Below are 22,030 nucleotides of genomic sequence, written 5' to 3'. Positions count from 1 at the left end.
ACTGTGTACACGGGCCATAGCTTGTGTGTTCACGAGCAATAGTTTTGCAAGAGCCTTTGTAGGCCAAAGTAAAGTACTGGCTTCTATAGCCTAATAGAGCCCAGTAAAGCTTAGCAAAGCCTACTAGAGCTTAAAACAGCCTATTAGAGACCAGTAGAGTACAGTACAGTACAGTACAGTACAGTACAGCCTAGTGCACCCAAGACTAGTATAGTCCAGCCTGTTGGGAGAACAGAGTAGGGGAGGTTGGTATAGGCTATACTAGCATGGAACAGGCTGGACTAGGCTAGACTAGAGTGTACTAGGCTGTACCAGACTCTAATACTCTCTATTAGGCTTTACTAGTCCCTTGTCAGCCCTTTAGATACTCAGACCATAGGGACTAAACACTGTGTACATGGGCCATAGCTTGTGTGTTCACGAGCAATAGTTTTGCAAGAGCCTTTGTAGGCCAAAGTAAAGTACTGGCTTCTATAGCCTAATAGAGCCCAGTAAAGCCGAGCAAAGCCTACTAGAGCTTAAAACAGCCTATTAGAGACCAGTAGAGTCTAGTACAGTACAGTACAGTACAGCCTAGTGCACCCAAGACTAGTATAGTCCAGCCTGTTGGGAGAACAAAGTAGTGGAGGTTGGTATAGGCTATACTAGCATGGAACAGGCTGGACTAGGCTAGACTAGAGTGTACTAGGCTGTACCAGACTCTAATACTCTCTATTAGGCTTTACTAGTCCCTTGTCAGCCCTTTAGATACTCAGACCATAGGGACTAAACACTGTGTACACGGGCCATAGCTTGTGTGTTCACGAGCAATAGTTTTGCAAGAGCCTTTGTAGGCCAAAGTAAAGTACTGGCTTCTATAGCCTAATAGAGCCCAGTAAAGCCTAGCAAAGCCTACTAGAGCTTAAAACAGCCTATTAGAGACCAGTAGAGTCTAGTACAGTACAGTACAGTACAGCCTAGTGCACCCAAGACTAGTATAGTCCAGCCTGTTGGGAGAACAGAGTAGTGGAGGTTGGTATAGGCTATACTAGCATGGAACAGGCTGGACTAGGCTAGACTAGAGTGTACTAGGCTGTACCAGACTCTAATACTCTCTATTAGGCTTTACTAGTCCCTTGTCAGCCCTTTAGATACTCAGACCATAGGGACTAAACACTGTGTACACGGGCCATAGCTTGTGTGTTCACGAGCAATAGTTTTGCAAGAGCCTTTGTAGGCCAAAGTAAAGTAATGGCTTCTATAGCCTAATAGAGCCCAGTAAAGCCTAGCAAAGCCTACTAGAGCTTAAAACAGCCTATTAGAGACCAGTAGAGTCTAGTACAGTACAGTACAGCCTAGTGCACCCAAGACTAGTATAGTCCAGCCTGTTGGGAGAACAGAGTAGTGGAGGTTGGTATAGGCTATACTAGCATGGAACAGGCTGGACTAGGCTAGACTAGAGTGTACTAGGCTGTACCAGACTCTAATACTATCTATTAAGCTTTATTAGTCCCTTGTCAGCCCTGTAGATACTCAGACCATAGGGACTAACCACTGTGTACACGGGCCATAGCTTGTGTGTTCACGAGCAATAGTTTCGCATGAGCCTTTGTAGGCCACAGTAAAGTACTGGCTTCTATAGCCTAATAGAGCCCAGTAAAGCCTAGCAAAGCCTACTAGAGCTTAAAACAGCCTATTAGAGACCAGTAGAGTCTAGTACAGTACAGTACAGTACAGCCTAGTGCACCCAAGACTAGTATAGTCCAGCCTGTTGGGAGAACAGAGTAGTGGAGGTTGGTATAGGCTATACTAGCATGGAACAGGCTGGACTAGGCTAGACTAGAGTGTACTAGGCTGTACCAGACTCTAATACTCTCTATTAGGCTTTACTAGTCCCTTGTCGGCCCTTTAGATACTCAGACCATAGGGACTAAACACTGCGTACACGGGCCATAGCTTGTGTGTTCACGAGCAATAGTTTTGCAAGAGCCTTTGTAGGCCAAAGTAAAGTACTGGCTTCTATAGCCTAATAGAGCCCAGTAAAGCCTAGCAAAGCCTACTAGAGCTTAAAACAGCCTATTAGACACCAGTAGAGTCTAGTACAGTACAGTACAGTACAGTACAGCGTAGTGCACCCAAGACTAGTATAGTCCAGCCTGTTGGGAGAACAGAGTAGTGGAGGTTGGTATAGGCTATACTAGCATGGAACAGGCTGGACTAGGCTAGACTAGAGTGTAGTAGGCTGTACCAGACTCTAATACTCTCTATTAGGCTTTACTAGTCCCTTGTCAGCCCTTTAGATGCTCAGACCATAGGGACTAAACACTGTGTACACGGGCCATAGCTTGTGTGTTCACGAGCAATAGTTTTGCAAGAGCCTTTGTAGGCCAAAGTAAAGTACTGGCTTCTATAGCCTAATAGAGCCCAGTAAAGCCTAGCAAAGCCTACTAGAGCTTAAAACAGCCTATTAGAGACCAGTAGAGTCTAGTACAGTACAGTACAGTACAGTACAGCCTAGTGCACCCAAGACTAGTATAGTCCAGCCTGTTGGGAGAACAGAGTAGTGGAGGTTGGTATAGGCTATACTAGCATGGAACAGGCTGGACTAGGCTAGACTAGAGTGTACTAGGCTGTACCAGACTCTAATACTCTCTATTAGGCTTTACTAGTCCCTTGTCAGCCCTTTAGATACTCAGACCATAGGGACTAAACACTGTGTACACGGGCCATAGCTTGTGTGTTCACGAGCAATAGTTTTGCAAGAGCCTTTGTAGGCCAAAGTAAAGTACTGGCTTCTATAGCCTAATAGAGCCCAGTAAAGCCTAGCAAAGCCTACTAGAGCTTAAAACAGCCTATTAGAGACCAGTAGAGTCTAGTACAGTACAGTACAGTACAGTACAGCCTAGTGCACCCAAGACTAGTATAGTCCAGCCTGTTGGGAGAACAGAGTAGGGGAGGTTGGTATAGGCTATACTAGCATGGAACAGGCTGGACTAGGCTAGACTAGAGTGTACTAGGCTGTACCAGACTCTAATACTCTCTATTAGGCTTTACTAGTCCCTTGTCAGCCCTTTAGATACTCAGACCATAGGGACTAAACACTGTGTACACGGGCCATAGCTTGTGTGTTCATGAGCAATAGTTTTGAAGAGCCTTTGTAGGGCAAAGTAAAGTACTGGCTTCTATAGCCTAATAGAGCCCAGTAAAGCCTAGCAAAGCCTACTAGAGCTTAAAACAGCCTATTAGAGACCAGTAGAGTCTAGTACAGTACAGTACAGTACAGCCTAGTGCACCCAAGACTAGTATAGTCCAGCCTGTTGGGAGAACAGAGTAGTGGAGGTTGGTATAGGCTATACTAGCATGGAACAGGCTGGACTAGGCTAGACTAGAGTGTACTAGGCTGTACCAGACTCTAATACTCTCTATTAGGCTTTACTAGTCCCTTGTCAGCCCTTTAGATACTCAGACCATAGGGACTAAACACTGTGTACACGGGCCATAGCTTGTGTGTTCACGAGCAATAGTTTTGCAAGAGCCTTTGTAGGCCAAAGTAAAGTACTGACTTCTATAGCGTAATAGAGCCCAGTAAAGCCTAGCAAAGCCTACTAGAGCTTAAAACAGCCTATTAGAGACCAGTAGAGTCTAGTACAGTACAGTACAGTACAGTACAGCCTAGTGCACCCAAGACTAGTATAGTCCAGCCTGTTGGGAGAACAGAGTAGGGGAGGTTGGTATAGAATATACTAGCATGGAACAGGCTGGACTAGGCTAGACTAGAGTGTACTAGGCTGTACCAGACTCTAATACTCTCTATTAGGCTTTACTAGTCCCTTGTCAGCCCTTTAGATACTCAGACCATAGGGACTAAACACTGTGTACACGGGCCATAGCTTGTGTGTTCACGAGCAATAGTTTTGCAAGAGCCTTTGTAGGCCAAAGTAAAGTACTGGCTTCTATAGCCTAATAGAGCCCAGTAAAGCTTAGCAAAGCCTACTAGAGCTTAAAACAGCCTATTAGAGACCAGTAGAGTACAGTACAGTACAGTACAGTACAGTACAGTACAGCCTAGTGCACCCAAGACTAGTATAGTCCAGCCTGTTGGGAGAACAGAGTAGGGGAGGTTGGTATAGGCTATACTAGCATGGAACAGGCTGGACTAGGCTAGACTAGAGTGTACTAGGCTGTACCAGACTCTAATACTCTCTATTAGGCTTTACTAGTCCCTTGTCAGCCCTTTAGATACTCAGACCATAGGGACTAAACACTGTGTACATGGGCCATAGCTTGTGTGTTCACGAGCAATAGTTTTGCAAGAGCCTTTGTAGGCCAAAGTAAAGTACTGGCTTCTATAGCCTAATAGAGCCCAGTAAAGCCGAGCAAAGCCTACTAGAGCTTAAAACAGCCTATTAGAGACCAGTAGAGTCTAGTACAGTACAGTACAGTACAGCCTAGTGCACCCAAGACTAGTATAGTCCAGCCTGTTGGGAGAACAAAGTAGTGGAGGTTGGTATAGGCTATACTAGCATGGAACAGGCTGGACTAGGCTAGACTAGAGTGTACTAGGCTGTACCAGACTCTAATACTCTCTATTAGGCTTTACTAGTCCCTTGTCAGCCCTTTAGATACTCAGACCATAGGGACTAAACACTGTGTACACGGGCCATAGCTTGTGTGTTCACGAGCAATAGTTTTGCAAGAGCCTTTGTAGGCCAAAGTAAAGTACTGGCTTCTATAGCCTAATAGAGCCCAGTAAAGCCTAGCAAAGCCTACTAGAGCTTAAAACAGCCTATTAGAGACCAGTAGAGTCTAGTACAGTACAGTACAGTACAGCCTAGTGCACCCAAGACTAGTATAGTCCAGCCTGTTGGGAGAACAGAGTAGTGGAGGTTGGTATAGGCTATACTAGCATGGAACAGGCTGGACTAGGCTAGACTAGAGTGTACTAGGCTGTACCAGACTCTAATACTCTCTATTAGGCTTTACTAGTCCCTTGTCAGCCCTTTAGATACTCAGACCATAGGGACTAAACACTGTGTACACGGGCCATAGCTTGTGTGTTCACGAGCAATAGTTTTGCAAGAGCCTTTGTAGGCCAAAGTAAAGTAATGGCTTCTATAGCCTAATAGAGCCCAGTAAAGCCTAGCAAAGCCTACTAGAGCTTAAAACAGCCTATTAGAGACCAGTAGAGTCTAGTACAGTACAGTACAGCCTAGTGCACCCAAGACTAGTATAGTCCAGCCTGTTGGGAGAACAGAGTAGTGGAGGTTGGTATAGGCTATACTAGCATGGAACAGGCTGGACTAGGCTAGACTAGAGTGTACTAGGCTGTACCAGACTCTAATACTATCTATTAAGCTTTATTAGTCCCTTGTCAGCCCTGTAGATACTCAGACCATAGGGACTAACCACTGTGTACACGGGCCATAGCTTGTGTGTTCACGAGCAATAGTTTCGCATGAGCCTTTGTAGGCCACAGTAAAGTACTGGCTTCTATAGCCTAATAGAGCCCAGTAAAGCCTAGCAAAGCCTACTAGAGCTTAAAACAGCCTATTAGAGACCAGTAGAGTCTAGTACAGTACAGTACAGTACAGCCTAGTGCACCCAAGACTAGTATAGTCCAGCCTGTTGGGAGAACAGAGTAGTGGAGGTTGGTATAGGCTATACTAGCATGGAACAGGCTGGACTAGGCTAGACTAGAGTGTACTAGGCTGTACCAGACTCTAATACTCTCTATTAGGCTTTACTAGTCCCTTGTCGGCCCTTTAGATACTCAGACCATAGGGACTAAACACTGCGTACACGGGCCATAGCTTGTGTGTTCACGAGCAATAGTTTTGCAAGAGCCTTTGTAGGCCAAAGTAAAGTACTGGCTTCTATAGCCTAATAGAGCCCAGTAAAGCCTAGCAAAGCCTACTAGAGCTTAAAACAGCCTATTAGACACCAGTAGAGTCTAGTACAGTACAGTACAGTACAGTACAGCGTAGTGCACCCAAGACTAGTATAGTCCAGCCTGTTGGGAGAACAGAGTAGTGGAGGTTGGTATAGGCTATACTAGCATGGAACAGGCTGGACTAGGCTAGACTAGAGTGTAGTAGGCTGTACCAGACTCTAATACTCTCTATTAGGCTTTACTAGTCCCTTGTCAGCCCTTTAGATGCTCAGACCATAGGGACTAAACACTGTGTACACGGGCCATAGCTTGTGTGTTCACGAGCAATAGTTTTGCAAGAGCCTTTGTAGGCCAAAGTAAAGTACTGGCTTCTATAGCCTAATAGAGCCCAGTAAAGCCTAGCAAAGCCTACTAGAGCTTAAAACAGCCTATTAGAGACCAGTAGAGTCTAGTACAGTACAGTACAGCCTAGTGCACCCAAGACTAGTATAGTCCAGCCTGTTGGGAGAACAGAGTAGGGGAGGTGGGTATAGGCTATACTAGCATGGAACAGGCTGGACTAGGCTAGACTAGAGTGTACTAGGCTGTACCAGACTCTAATACTCTCTATTAGGCTTTACTAGTCCCTTGTCAGCCCTTTAGATACTCAGACCATAGGGACTAAACACTGTGTACACGGGCCATAGCTTGTGTGTTCACGAGCAATAGTTTTGCAAGAGCCTTTGTAGGCCAAAGTAAAGTACTGGCTTCTATAGCCTAATAGAGCCCAGTAAAGCCTAGCAAAGCCTACTAGAGCTTAAAACAGCCTATTAGAGACCAGTAGAGTCTAGTACAGTACAGTACAGTACAGTACAGCCTAGTGCACCCAAGACTAGTATAGTCCAGCCTGTTGGGAGAACAGAGTAGTGGAGGTTGGTATAGGCTATACTAGCATGGAACAGGCTGGACTAGGCTAGACTAGAGTGTACTAGGCTGTACCAGACTCTAATACTCTCTATTAGGCTTTACTAGTCCCTTGTCAGCCCTTTAGATACTCAGACCATAGGGACTAAACACTGTGTACACGGGCCATAGCTTGTGTGTTCACGAGCAATAGTTTTGCAAGAGCCTTTGTAGGCCAAAGTAAAGTACTGGCTTCTATAGCCTAATAGAGCCCAGTAAAGCCTAGCAAAGCCTACTAGAGCTTAAAACAGCCTATTAGAGACCAGTAGAGTCTAGTACAGTACAGTACAGTACAGCCTAGTGCACCCAAGACTAGTATAGTCCAGCCTGTTGGGAGAACAGAGTAGTGGAGGTTGGTATAGGCTATACTAGCATGGAACAGGCTGGACTAGGCTAGACTAGAGTGTACTAGGCTGTACCAGACTCTAATACTCTCTATTAGGCTTTACTAGTCCCTTGTCGGCCCTTTAGATACTCAGACCATAGGGACTAAACACTGCGTACACGGGCCATAGCTTGTGTGTTCACGAGCAATAGTTTTGCAAGAGCCTTTGTAGGCCAAAGTAAAGTACTGGCTTCTATAGCCTAATAGAGCCCAGTAAAGCCTAGCAAAGCCTACTAGAGCTTAAAACAGCCTATTAGACACCAGTAGAGTCTAGTACAGTACAGTACAGTACAGCGTAGTGCACCCAAGACTAGTATAGTCCAGCCTGTTGGGAGAACAGAGTAGTGGAGGTTGGTATAGGCTATACTAGCATGGAACAGGCTGGACTAGGCTAGACTAGAGTGTAGTAGGCTGTACCAGACTCTAATACTCTCTATTAGGCTTTACTAGTCCCTTGTCAGCCCTTTAGATGCTCAGACCATAGGGACTAAACACTGTGTACACGGGCCATAGCTTGTGTGTTCACGAGCAATAGTTTTGCAAGAGCCTTTGTAGGCCAAAGTAAAGTACTGGCTTCTATAGCCTAATAGAGCCCAGTAAAGCCTAGCAAAGCCTACTAGAGCTTAAAACAGCCTATTAGAGACCAGTAGAGTCTAGTACAGTACAGTACAGTACAGCCTAGTGCACCCAAGACTAGTATAGTCCAGCCTGTTGGGAGAACAGAGTAGGGGAGGTGGGTATAGGCTATACTAGCATGGAACAGGCTGGACTAGGCTAGACTAGAGTGTACTAGGCTGTACCAGACTCTAATACTCTCTATTAGGCTTTACTAGTCCCTTGTCAGCCCTTTAGATACTCAGACCATAGGGACTAAACACTGTGTACACGGGCCATAGCTTGTGTGTTCACGAGCAATAGTTTTGCAAGAGCCTTTGTAGGCCAAAGTAAAGTACTGGCTTCTATAGCCTAATAGAGCCCAGTAAAGCCTAGCAAAGCCTACTAGAGCTTAAAACAGCCTATTAGAGACCAGTAGAGTCTAGTACAGTACAGTACAGTACAGCCTAGTGCACCCAAGACTAGTATAGTCCAGCCTGTTGGGAGAACAGAGTAGTGGAGGTTGGTATAGGCTATACTAGCATGGAACAGGCTGGACTAGGCTAGACTAGAGTGTACTAGGCTGTACCAGACTCTAATACTCTCTATTAGGCTTTACTAGTCCCTTGTCAGCCCTTTAGATACTCAGACCATAGGGACTAAACACTGTGTACACGGGCCATAGCTTGTGTGTTCACGAGCAATAGTTTTGCAAGAGCCTTTGTAGGCCAAAGTAAAGTACTGGCTTCTATAGCCTAATAGAGCCCAGTAAAGCCTAGCAAAGCCTACTAGAGCTTAAAACAGCCTATTAGAGACCAGTAGAGTCTAGTACAGTACAGTACAGTACAGCCTAGTGCACCCAAGACTAGTATAGTCCAGCCTGTTGGGAGAACAGAGTAGTGGAGGTTGGTATAGGCTATACTAGCATGGAACAGGCTGGACTAGGCTAGACTAGAGTGTACTAGGCTGTACCAGACTCTAATACTCTCTATTAGGCTTTACTAGTCCCTTGTCAGCCCTTTAGATACTCAGACCATAGGGACTAAACACTGTGTACACGGGCCATAGCTTGTGTGTTCACGAGCAATAGTTTTGCAAGAGCCTTTGTAGGCCAAAGTAAAGTACTGGCTTCTATAGCCTAATAGAGCCCAGTAAAGCCTAGCAAAGCCTACTAGAGCTTAAAACAGCCTATTAGAGACCAGTAGAGTCTAGTACAGTACAGTACAGTACAGCCTAGTGCACCCAAGACTAGTATAGTCCAGCCTGTTGGGAGAACAGAGTAGTGGAGGTTGGTATAGGCTATACTAGCATGGAACAGGCTGGACTAGGCTAGACTAGAGTGTACTAGGCTGTACCAGACTCTAATACTCTCTATTAGGCTTTACTAGTCCCTTGTCAGCCCTTTAGATGCTCAGACCATAGGGACTAAACACTGTGTACACGGGCCATAGCTTGTGTGTTCACGAGCAATAGTTTTGCAAGAGCCTTTGTAGGCCAAAGTAAAGTACTGGCTTCTATAGCCTAATAGAGCCCAGTAAAGCCTAGCAAAGCCTACTAGAGCTTAAAACAGCCTATTAGAGACCAGTAGAGTCTAGTACAGTACAGTACAGTACAGCCTAGTGCACCCAAGACTAGTATAGTCCAGCCTGTTGGGAGAACAGAGTAGGGGAGGTGGGTATAGGCTATACTAGCATGGAACAGGCTGGACTAGGCTAGACTAGAGTGTACTAGGCTGTACCAGACTCTAATACTCTCTATTAGGCTTTACTAGTCCCTTGTCAGCCCTTTAGATACTCAGACCATAGGGACTAAACACTGTGTACACGGGCCATAGCTTGTGTGTTCACGAGCAATAGTTTTGCAAGAGCCTTTGTAGGCCAAAGTAAAGTACTGGCTTCTATAGCCTAATAGAGCCCAGTAAAGCCTAGCAAAGCCTACTAGAGCTTAAAACAGCCTATTAGGCCCCTTTTCCATCACAGCTTAAGCACGACACTGTCCAGTACAGTCCAGAACCGCACCGCACCGCTTCAAAATGTCTTGCGTTTCCATTGCACAAAAGTCCCCACTCGCAAAATCCCCACCCTCCCCTCCCCTCCCGAAGGAAATCAACGCCCCTTTCTTTAACACACCAACTTAGCCTCAGGCTACAGGGTTAGCCTAAATGCTAGCGTGCTTCCTCAGAGCTAGTTTGGCTCTTAAGTTATTATTTGGCCATGTTCACCCTGACTTTAATCTTCGCTATTGTTGGGAAGACCTGTGTGGTGTCTAAACACGTTGCCATCACTTATATAAAAAACATTATTAGCGTGTATCGTCGCACATTCATTGTTGCCAGGTTTAGCAGAAAAAAATAAGCAATCAGGTCTATGAAAACAATCCCAAAAGAAGCGACTATCTACGGCTATTTGAAAATAGCAGATCTACAAACTCACAACGCGTAGCGATGCGACGCATTGTGAGTGTGTGCATCTGCTATTAAAAAAATATATATACATATATAATGTTGACAAATACATATTAATTTGGGGGTCCTTGACATGAAAATGTTTAAGAACCACTGGTTTCAACAACATATGGAAACAAGCCCCAAATAATCAACTACATTTTAGAAACAAGCTGTGGTGGAAAAAGTACTCAAATGTTTTACTTAAGTAAAAGTATCAATACTGCAATGTAGAAGCACTCTACAAGAGAAAGTCTGGAATTACTTGAGTAAAAGTACAAAAACTATTGGTATCAAAATGTAATTAAGGTACCAAAAGTAAGTACTAAAATGTTTGAAAATAGCAGATCTACAATGATGCGATGCGTTGTGAGCTTGTAGATCGGCTATTTTCAAATAGCCTAGGTATAAAATAGGGCTTAAGTGGTTAATGTATGTTTTATAATGTGATCATTTATATCTGAAAAGTAACTAGTAACTAGTAACTAATACGTTTTCAGATAATTGTAGTGGAGTAAAAGTACTACCAATATTTACAAGCAACTTTACAGAAAAATAAGCCCAATGTCGCTTATAATAAGTGGACATGGCAACACTGCTACCGTAGTGTTTACATTCTACAGAGACCTGAGTGGACAGACACAGCTGTGAGCCGACCAATCGGTAGCAGCACAGCTTTAGCCCCGCTTAGCCCAGCTCAGACCTACCCAAGACTGGGTACTTTTTAGGCACCAGTTTAGTACCACTTACACACCACTCTACCCACTTCATTGTAGTGGAAACCGTCGCTGTGGTGGGCGGTGTGGGGTGGGGCTAGGTAAGTCCATGTATATGGAAAGCCGCCTTTAGAGACCAGTAGAGTCTAGTACAGTACAGTACAGTACAGCCTAGTGCACCCAAGACTAGTATAGTCCAGCCTGTTGGGAGAACAGAGTAGTGGAGGTTGGTATAGGCTATACTAGCATGGAACAGGCTGGACTAGGCTAGACTAGAGTGTACTAGGCTGTACCAGACTCTAATACTCTCTATTAGGCTTTACTAGTCCCTTGTCAGCCCTTTAGATACTCAGACCATAGGGACTAAACACTGTGTACACGGGCCATAGCTTGTGTGTTCACGAGCAATAGTTTTGCAAGAGCCTTTGTAGGCCAAAGTAAAGTACTGGCTTCTATAGCCTAATAGAGCCCAGTAAAGCCTAGCAAAGCCTACTAGAGCTTAAAACAGCCTATTAGAGACCAGTAGAGTCTAGTACAGTACAGTACAGTACAGCCTAGTGCACCCAAGACTAGTATAGTCCAGCCTGTTGGGAGAACAGAGTAGTGGAGGTTGGTATAGGCTATACTAGCATGGAACAGGCTGGACTAGGCTAGACTAGAGTGTACTAGGCTGTACCAGACTCTAATACTCTCTATTAGGCTTTACTAGTCCCTTGTCAGCCCTTTAGATACTCAGACCATAGGGACTAAACACTGTGTACACGGGCCATAGCTTGTGTGTTCACGAGCAATAGTTTTGCAAGAGCCTTTGTAGGCCAAAGTAAAGTACTGGCTTCTATAGCCTAATAGAGCCCAGTAAAGCCTAGCAAAGCCTACTAGAGCTTAAAACAGCCTATTAGAGACCAGTAGAGTCTAGTACAGTACAGTACAGTACAGCCTAGTGCACCCAAGACTAGTATAGTCCAGCCTGTTGGGAGAACAGAGTAGTGGAGGTTGGTATAGGCTATACTAGCATGGAACAGGCTGGACTAGGCTAGACTAGAGTGTACTAGGCTGTACCAGACTCTAATACTCTCTATTAGGCTTTACTAGTCCCTTGTCAGCCCTTTAGATACTCAGACCATAGGGACTAAACACTGTGTACACGGGCCATAGCTTGTGTGTTCACGAGCAATAGTTTTGCAAGAGCCTTTGTAGGCCAAAGTAAAGTACTGGCTTCTATAGCCTAATAGAGCCCAGTAAAGCCTAGCAAAGCCTACTAGAGCTTAAAACAGCCTATTAGAGACCAGTAGAGTCTAGTACAGTACAGTACAGTACAGTACAGCCTAGTGCACCCAAGACTAGTATAGTCCAGCCTGTTGGGAGAACAGAGTAGGGGAGGTTGGTATAGGCTATACTAGCATGGAACAGGCTGGACTAGGCTAGACTAGAGTTTACTAGGCTGTACCAGACTCTAATACTCTCTATTAGGCTTTACTAGTCCCTTGTCAGCCCTTTAGATACTCAGACCATAGGGACTAAACACTGTGTACACGGGCCATAGCTTGTGTGTTCACGAGCAATAGTTTTGCAAGAGCCTTTGTAGGCCAAAGTAAAGTACTGGCTTCTATAGCCTAATAGAGCCCAGTAAAGCCTAGCAAAGCCTACTAGAGCTTAAAACAGCCTATTAGAGACCAGTAGAGTCTAGTACAGTACAGTACAGTACAGCCTAGTGCACCCAAGACTAGTATAGTCCAGCCTGTTGGGAGAACAGAGTAGTGGAGGTTGGTATAGGCTATACTAGCATGGAACAGGCTGGACTAGGCTAGACTAGAGTGTACTAGGCTGTACCAGACTCTAATACTCTCTATTAGGCTTTACTAGTCCCTTGTCAGCCCTTTAGATACTCAGACCATAGGGACTAAACACTGTGTACACGGGCCATAGCTTGTGTGTTCACGAGCAATAGTTTTGCAAGAGCCTTTGTAGGCCAAAGTAAAGTACTGGCTTCTATAGCCTAATAGAGCCCAGTAAAGCCTAGCAAAGCCTACTAGAGCTTAAAACAGCCTATTAGAGACCAGTAGAGTCTAGTACAGTACAGTACAGTACAGTACAGCCTAGTGCACCCAAGACTAGTATAGTCCAGCCTGTTGGGAGAACAGAGTAGGGGAGGTTGGTATAGGCTATACTAGCATGGAACAGGCTGGACTAGGCTAGACTAGAGTGTACTAGGCTGTACCAGACTCTAATACTCTCTATTAGGCTTTACTAGTCCCTTGTCAGCCCTTTAGATACTCAGACCATAGGGACTAAACACTGTGTACACGGGCCATAGCTTGTGTGTTCACGAGCAATAGTTTTGCAAGAGCCTTTGTAGGCCAAAGTAAAGTACTGGCTTCTATAGCCTAATAGAGCCCAGTAAAGCCTAGCAAAGCCTACTAGAGCTTAAAACAGCCTATTAGAGACCAGTAGAGTCTAGTACAGTACAGTACAGTACAGCCTAGTGCACCCAAGACTAGTATAGTCCAGCCTGTTGGGAGAACAGAGTAGTGGAGGTTGGTATAGGCTATACTAGCATGGAACAGGCTGGACTAGGCTAGACTAGAGTGTACTAGGCTGTACCAGACTCTAATACTCTCTATTAGGCTTTACTAGTCCCTTGTCAGCCCTTTAGATACTCAGACCATAGGGACTAAACACTGTGTACACGGGCCATAGCTTGTGTGTTCACGAGCAATAGTTTTGCAAGAGCCTTTGTAGGCCAAAGTAAAGTACTGGCTTCTATAGCCTAATAGAGCCCAGTAAAGCCTAGCAAAGCCTACTAGAGCTTAAAACAGCCTATTAGAGACCAGTAGAGTCTAGTACAGTACAGTACAGTACAGCCTAGTGCACCCAAGACTAGTATAGTCCAGCCTGTTGGGAGAACAGAGTAGTGGAGGTTGGTATAGGCTATACTAGCATGGAACAGGCTGGACTAGGCTAGACTAGAGTGTACTAGGCTGTACCAGACTCTAATACTCTCTATTAGGCTTTACTAGTCCCTTGTCGGCCCTTTAGATACTCAGACCATAGGGACTAAACACTGCGTACACGGGCCATAGCTTGTGTGTTCACGAGCAATAGTTTTGCAAGAGCCTTTGTAGGCCAAAGTAAAGTACTGGCTTCTATAGCCTAATAGAGCCCAGTAAAGCCTAGCAAAGCCTACTAGAGCTTAAAACAGCCTATTAGAGACCAGTAGAGTCTAGTACAGTACAGTACAGTACAGCCTAGTGCACCCAAGACTAGTATAGTCCAGCCTGTTGGGAGAACAGAGTAGTGGAGGTTGGTATAGGCTATACTAGCATGGAACAGGCTGGACTAGGCTAGACTAGAGTGTACAAGGCTGTACCAGACTCTAATACTCTCTATTAGGCTTTACTAGTCCCTTGTCAGCCCTTTAGATGCTCAGACCATAGGGACTAAACACTGTGTACACGGGCCATAGCTTGTGTGTTCACGAGCAATAGTTTTGCAAGAGCCTTTGTAGGCCAAAGTAAAGTACTGGCTTCTATAGCCTAATAGAGCCCAGTAAAGCCTAGCAAAGCCTACTAGAGCTTAAAACAGCCTATTAGAGACCAGTAGAGTCTAGTACAGTACAGTACAGTACAGTACAGCCTAGTGCACCCAAGACTAGTATAGTCCAGCCTGTTGGGAGAACAGAGTAGGGGAGGTGGGTATAGGCTATACTAGCATGGAACAGGCTGGACTAGGCTAGACTAGAGTGTACTAGGCTGTACCAGACTCTAATACTCTCTATTAGGCTTTACTAGTCCCTTGTCAGCCCTTTAGATACTCAGACCATAGGGACTAAACACTGTGTACACGGGCCATAGCTTGTGTGTTCACGAGCAATAGTTTTGCAAGAGCCTTTGTAGGCCAAAGTAAAGTACTGGCTTCTATAGCCTAATAGAGCCCAGTAAAGCCTAGCAAAGCCTACTAGAGCTTAAAACAGCCTATTAGAGACCAGTAGAGTCTAGTACAGTACAGTACAGTACAGCCTAGTGCACCCAAGACTAGTATAGTCCAGCCTGTTGGGAGAACAGAGTAGTGGAGGTTGGTATAGGCTATACTAGCATGGAACAGGCTGGACTAGGCTAGACTAGAGTGTACTAGGCTGTACCAGACTCTAATACTCTCTATTAGGCTTTACTAGTCCCTTGTCAGCCCTTTAGATACTCAGACCATAGGGACTAAACACTGTGTACACGGGCCATAGCTTGTGTGTTCACGAGCAATAGTTTTGCAAGAGCCTTTGTAGGCCAAAGTAAAGTACTGGCTTCTATAGCCTAATAGAGCCCAGTAAAGCCTAGCAAAGCCTACTAGAGCTTAAAACAGCCTATTAGAGACCAGTAGAGTCTAGTAAAGTACAGTACAGTACAGCCTAGTGCACCCAAGACTAGTATAGTCCAGCCTGTTGGGAGAACAGAGTAGTGGAGGTTGGTATAGGCTATACTAGCATGGAACAGGCTGGACTAGGCTAGACTAGAGTGTACTAGGCTGTACCAGACTCTAATACTCTCTATTAGGCTTTACTAGTCCCTTGTCAGCCCTTTAGATACTCAGACCATAGGGACTAAACACTGTGTACACGGGCCATAGCTTGTGTGTTCACAAGCAATAGTTTTGCAAGAGCCTTTGTAGGCCAAAGTAAAGTACTGGCTTCTATAGCCTAATAGAGCCCAGTACAGCCTAGCAAAGCCTACTAGAGCTTAAAACAGCCTATTAGCGACCAGTAGAGTCTAGTACAGTAAAGCCTAGTACACCCAGTTCTAGCCTAGTCCAGCCTTTTGATGGAACAGACTAGGGGAGGGCAATATAGGCTCTACTAGCATGGAACAGACTGGACTAGTTAAGACTAGGTTGTACTGGGCTCTACTAGGCTCTATTAGGTTGTACTAGGCCGTACTAGGCTGGACTAGGCTGTAATAGGCTGGACTAAGCTGTAATAGGCTGGACTAGGCTTTAATAGGCGGGACTAAGCTGGACTAGGCTTGAATAGGTTGGACTAGGCTTTAATAGGCTGGACTAGGCCATAATAGGTGGGACTAGGCTGGACTAGGCTGTAATAGGCTGTAATAGGCTGTACTAGGATGTACTAGGCTGGAACAGCCTGTAATAGGTTGGACTAGGCTGGACTAGGCCGGACTAGGCTGGACTAGGCTGTACTAGATTGTAATAGGCTGGACTAGGTTGGGCTATGCTGGACTAGGCTGGACTAGGCTGTAATAGGCTGGACTAGGCTGTAATAGGCTGGACTAGGCTGGACTAGGCTGGACTAGGTTATAATAGGCTGGACTAGGCTGGACTAGGCTGTACTAGGCTGGACTAGGCTGTACTAGGCGGGACTAGGCGGGAATTGGCGAGAAACAGCGTCCCGGGAGGTCACATGATGGTAAACGCCATTTACCATAGCATTGTATTGGAGGTGTACACAATGTACACAGCCCATAGTTCTAATAGTAGGCCGTTTCCCATAGTACAGTGTGGGAGGTGTACACAGTTCACTTCTAATAGTTTTGGCTCATATTCTGCCACCCTGCCACCCACCCTGTGGAATTATGCTTGAACTGCAAGATAGGACCCTAAAACGTAAACAAAGGGAAAAACATCCGTGTGGGTAATCCGTAAGACCGATGGGCGAACAAGTGGTGTTCACGCGCAGAGGGGGGCCCAGAGGACATGTAGAGTCCGCCCCCTGAATTTTCACGCCCCCACAGGCCGCAGAGTGGGGCCTGGAAATTTGGACTGTTCACCGGCCATAGCCGCTATGGCCGGTGAACACAAAAACCTATAAATGTAATAATAATAATAATAATTATTATTATTAATTATCAATAAACTATAGCCTAATGACAACCAGCCATTGAAGCTCCTGGTCATATGATTGATTTTAGTAAGATTATTATAATTGATAACATTTAACATGTTATAATGTTTTGATTGGTCAGCTCCAGGCATCATCTCAGCCAATCCCTACACTGGAGCTGCACACGCCTTCCCCCCCGCCTTCACCATCCAACAGGCAGGTTAGTGTACACACACACACACACACACACACACACACACACACACACACACACACACACACACACACACACACACACACACTGCATCATGTAACTTATTTAATGGAATAATGAAAGTGCAGTGTGTGGTTTGGAGTGAATCAAATCATTGTCTTTGAATAGAATAGAACATAATAACATCTTATATAAACACAAAGGAACAAGGATTTGACCTTCTCACTTCTGCTGATTAAAGGAACATTAGAATCACAGATATATATATATATATATATATATATATATATATATATATATATATATATATATATATATATATATATATATATATATATATATATGTATATATATATATATATATATATATATATATATATATATATATATATATATATATAATATTATAGGAACATTAGAATCACAGATACATTCAGAATGAGGAGAGAGGGAGACCTCTGAATGTCGAGCGCTCGGCCCGATTCCATTGCAGGCGTGTTCTACCAAACAGATTTGGCCTAGCGGGTGGTTTTACAATCCGCTGTGCTTTCACATACTGTATGTGTTTTACATACAAACATATGTGTATGAGATATATCTGTCTCATATCTCACATATGTGTATATGAGACATACTGTATGTGTTTGGGCACAATAGCAATTTTAGGGATAGCGCAACAACACGCCCATGGCCACACCTCCAGGCGCTAATAACGGAGTCGGCATAATGTATGGCGGGTAGCACGGTAGCAAGGCATGGATGAGAGGAGGTCAGGAGGTCAGGGAGGGAGACGGGCGATGTTCCTGAGGTGGAAGAAGGCTGTTTTGACCATGTGGTTCACCTGGGGGAGGGAGGAGAGAGTCTAGTGTTGTGGTGGGTGTGGTTCACATGGGGGAGGGAGGAGAGTGACTGGTGTTGTGGTGGGTGTGGTTCACCTGGGGGAGGGATGAGAGAGTCTAGTGTTGTGGGTGTGGTTCACCTGGGGGAGGGATGAGAGAGTCTAGTGTTGTGGGTGTGGTTCACCTGGGGGAGGGATGAGAGAGTCTAGTGTTGTGGTGGGTGTGGTTCACATGGGGGAGGGAGGAGAGAGTCTAGTGTTGTGGTGGATGTGGTTCACATGGGGGAGGGAGGAGAGAGTCTAGTGTTGTGGTGGGTGTGGTTCACATGGGGGAGGGATGAGAGAGTCTAGTGTTGTGGTGGGTGTGGTTCACATGGGGGAGGGAGGAGAGAGTCTAGTGTTGTGGGTGTGGTTCACATGGGGGAGGGATGAGAGAGTCTAGTGTTGTGGTGGGTGTGGTTCACATGGGGGAGGGAGGAGAGAGTCTAGTGTTGTGGGTGTGGTTCACATGGGGGAGGGAGGAGAGAGTCTAGTGTTGTGGTGGGTGTGGTTCACATGGGGGAGGGAGGAGAGAGTCTAGTGTTGTGGGTGTGGTTCACATGGGGGAGGGAGGAGAGAGTCTAGTGTTGTGGGTGTGGTTCACATGGGGGAGGGAGGAGAGAGTCTAGTGTTGTGGGTGTGGTTCACATGGGGGAGGGAGGAGAGAGTCTAGTGTTGTGGTGGATGTGGTTCACATGGGGGAGGGATGAGAGAGTCTAGTGTTGTGGGTGTGGTTCACATGGGGGAGGGAGGAGAGAGTCTAGTGTTGTGGTGGGTGTGGTTCACATGGGGGAGGGAGGAGAGTCTAGTGTTGTGGTGGGTGTGGTTCACATGGGGGAGGGATGAGAGAGTCTAGTGTTGTGGGTGTGGTTCACATGGGGGAGGGAGGAGAGAGTCTAGTGTTGTGGTGGGTGTGGTTCACATGGGGGAGGGAGGAGAGAGTCTAGTGTTGTGGTGGGTGTGGTTCACATGGGGGAGGGATGAGAGAGTCTAGTGTTGTGGGTGTGGTTCACATGGGGGAGGGAGGAGAGAGTCTAGTGTTGTGGTGGGTGTGGTTCACATGGGGGAGGGAGGAGAGAGTCTAGTGTTGTGGGTGTGGTTCACATGGGGGAGGGAGGAGAGAGTCTAGTGTTGTGGTGGGTGTGGTTCACATGGGGGAGGGAGGAGAGAGTCTAGTGTTGTGGGTGTGGTTCACATGGGGGAGGGAGGAGAGAGTCTAGTGTTGTGGTGGGTGTGGTTCACATGGGGGAGGGATGAGAGAGTCTAGTGTTGTGGTGGGTGTGGTTCACATGGGGGAGGGAGGAGAGAGTCTAGTGTTGTGGGTGTGGTTCACATGGGGGAGGGAGGAGAGAGTCTAGTGTTGTGGGTGTGGTTCACATGGGGGAGGGAGGAGAGAGTCTAGTGTTGTGGGTGTGGTTCACATGGGGGAGGGATGAGAGAGTCTAGTGTTGTGGGTGTGGTTCACATGGGGGAGGGATGAGAGAGTCTAGTGTTGTGGGTGTGGTTCACATGGGGGAGGGATGAGAGAGTCTAGTGTTGTGGTGGGTGTGGTTCACATGGGGGAGGGAGGAGAGAGTCTAGTGTTGTGGGTGTGGTTCACATGGGGGAGGGAGGAGAGAGTCTAGTGTTGTGGGTGTGGTTCACATGGGGGAGGGAGGAGAGAGTCTAGTGTTGTGGGTGTGGTTCACATGGGGGAGGGAGGAGAGAGTCTAGTGTTGTGGTGGATGTGGTTCACATGGGGGAGGGATGAGAGAGTCTAGTGTTGTGGGTGTGGTTCACATGGGGGAGGGAGGAGAGAGTCTAGTGTTGTGGTGGGTGTGGTTCACATGGGGGAGGGATGAGAGAGTCTAGTGTTGTGGGTGTGGTTCACATGGGGGAGGGAGGAGAGAGTCTAGTGTTGTGGTGGGTGTGGTTCACATGGGGGAGGGAGGAGAGAGTCTAGTGTTGTGGGTGTGGTTCACATGGGGGAGGGAGGAGAGAGTCTAGTGTTGTGGTGGGTGTGGTTCACATGGGGGAGGGAGGAGAGAGTCTAGTGTTGTGGGTGTGGTTCACATGGGGGAGGGATGAGAGAGTCTAGTGTTGTGGTGGGTGTGGTTCACATGGGGGAGGGATGAGAGAGTCTAGTGTTGTGGGTGTGGTTCACATGGGGGAGGGAGGAGAGAGTCTAGTGTTGTGGGTGTGGTTCACATGGGGGAGGGAGGAGAGAGTCTAGTGTTGTGGGTGTGGTTCACATGGGGGAGGGAGGAGAGAGTCTAGTGTTGTGGGTGTGGTTCACATGGGGGAGGGAGGAGAGAGTCTAGTGTTGTGGATGTGGTTCACATGGGGGAGGGAGGAGAGAGTCTAGTGTTGTGGTGGGTGTGGTTCACATGGGGGAGGGAGGAGAGAGTCTAGTGTTGTGGTGGGTGTGGTTCACATGGGGGAGGGAGGAGAGAGTCTAGTGTTGTGGTGGGTGTGGTTCACATGGGGGAGGGAGGAGAGAGTCTAGTGTTGTGGTGGGTGTGGTTCACATGGGGGAGGGAGGAGAGAGTCTAGTGTTGTGGTGGGTGTGGTTCACATGGGGGAGGGAGGAGAGAGTCTAGTGTTGTGGGTGTGGTTCACATGGGGGAGGGAGGAGAGAGTCTAGTGTTGTGGGTGTGGTTCACATGGGGGAGGGAGGAGAGAGTCTAGTGTTGTGGTGGGTGTGGTTCACATGGGGGAGGGATGAGAGAGTCTAGTGTTGTGGGTGTGGTTCACATGGGGGAGGGAGGAGAGAGTCTAGTGTTGTGGGTGTGGTTCACATGGGGGAGGGAGGAGAGAGTCTAGTGTTGTGGGTGTGGTTCACATGGGGGAGGGAGGAGAGAGTCTAGTGTTGTGGGTGTGGTTCACATGGGGGAGGGATGAGAGAGTCTAGTGTGGTGGGTGTGGTTCACATGGGGGAGGGATGAGAGAGTCTAGTGTTGTGGGTGTGGTTCACATGGGGGAGGGATGAGAGAGTCTAGTGTTGTGGGTGTGGTTCACATGGGGGAGGGATGAGAGAGTCTAGTGTGGTGGGTGTGGTTCACATGGGGGAGGGATGAGAGAGTCTAGTGTTGTGGTGGGTGTGGTTCACATGGGGGAGGGAGGAGAGAGTCTAGTGTTGTGGGTGTGGTTCACATGGGGGAGGGAGGAGAGAGTCTAGTGTTGTGGTGGGTGTGGTTCACATGGGGGAGGGAGGAGAGAGTCTAGTGTTGTGGGTGTGGTTCACATGGGGGAGGGATGAGAGAGTCTAGTGTTGTGGGTGTGGTTCACATGGGGGAGGGAGGAGAGAGTCTAGTGTTGTGGGTGTGGTTCACATGGGGGAGGGAGGAGAGAGTCTAGTGTTGTGGATGTGGTTCACATGGGGGAGGGAGGAGAGAGTCTAGTGTTGTGGTGGGTGTGGTTCACATGGGGGAGGGAGGAGAGAGTCTAGTGTTGTGGGTGTGGTTCACATGGGGGAGGGAGGAGAGAGTCTAGTGTTGTGGTGGGTGTGGTTCACATGGGGGAGGGATGAGAGAGTCTAGTGTTGTGGGTGTGGTTCACATGGGGGAGGGAGGAGAGAGTCTAGTGTTGTGGTGGGTGTGGTTCACATGGGGGAGGGAGGAGAGAGTCTAGTGTTGTGGTGGGTGTGGTTCACATGGGGGAGGGAGGAGAGAGTCTAGTGTTGTGGTGGGTGTGGTTCACATGGGGGAGGGAGGAGAGAGTCTAGTGTTGTGGTGGGTGTGGTTCACATGGGGGAGGGAGGAGAGAGTCTAGTGTTGTGGGTGTGGTTCACATGGGGGAGGGATGAGAGAGTCTAGTGTTGTGGGTGTGGTTCACATGGGGGAGGGATGAGAGAGTCTAGTGTTGTGGTGGGTGTGGTTTACATGGGGGAGGGAGGAGAGAGTCTAGTGTTGTGGTGGGTGTGGTTCACATGGGGGAGGGAGGAGAGAGTCTAGTGTTGTGGGTGTGGTTCACATGGGGGAGGGATGAGAGAGTCTAGTGTTGTGGGTGTGGTTCACATGGGGGAGGGATGAGAGAGTCTAGTGTTGTGGGTGTGGTTCACATGGGGGAGGGATGAGAGAGTCTAGTGTTGTGGTGGGTGTGGTTTACATGGGGGAGGGAGGAGAGAGTCTAGTGTTGTGGTGGGTGTGGTTCACATGGGGGAGGGAGGAGAGAGTCTAGTGTTGTGG

General features: G+C 47.1%; 2 protein-coding genes across 2 annotated transcripts in view; one reads left to right on the top strand and one right to left on the bottom strand.

The window, feature by feature from the left end:
• Positions 1–22,030, bottom strand: part of fam174c (family with sequence similarity 174 member C) — a 254,975-nt gene that overhangs the window by 160,682 nt on the left and 72,263 nt on the right. The gene's annotated exons all lie outside the window — the stretch shown is intronic.
• The window catches only part of LOC308087516 (polypyrimidine tract-binding protein 1-like), an 85,958-nt gene that overhangs the window by 43,755 nt on the left and 20,173 nt on the right, over positions 1–22,030 (top strand). The window contains exon 10 of the mRNA XM_080431437.1: positions 16,916–16,993. Within this exon, the coding sequence (XP_080287563.1) occupies positions 16,916–16,993 (78 nt within the window). The remainder of the gene's footprint in view (positions 1–16,915; positions 16,994–22,030) is intronic.

This window comes from Gymnoscopelus braueri (genome assembly GCF_963280865.1).
Source record: "Gymnoscopelus braueri genome assembly, chromosome: 6".
Lineage (NCBI taxonomy): Eukaryota > Metazoa > Chordata > Actinopteri > Myctophiformes > Myctophidae > Gymnoscopelus > Gymnoscopelus braueri.
Note: the sequence above shows the minus strand (reverse complement) of the source record. Positions and strands in the feature narration are given on the sequence as shown.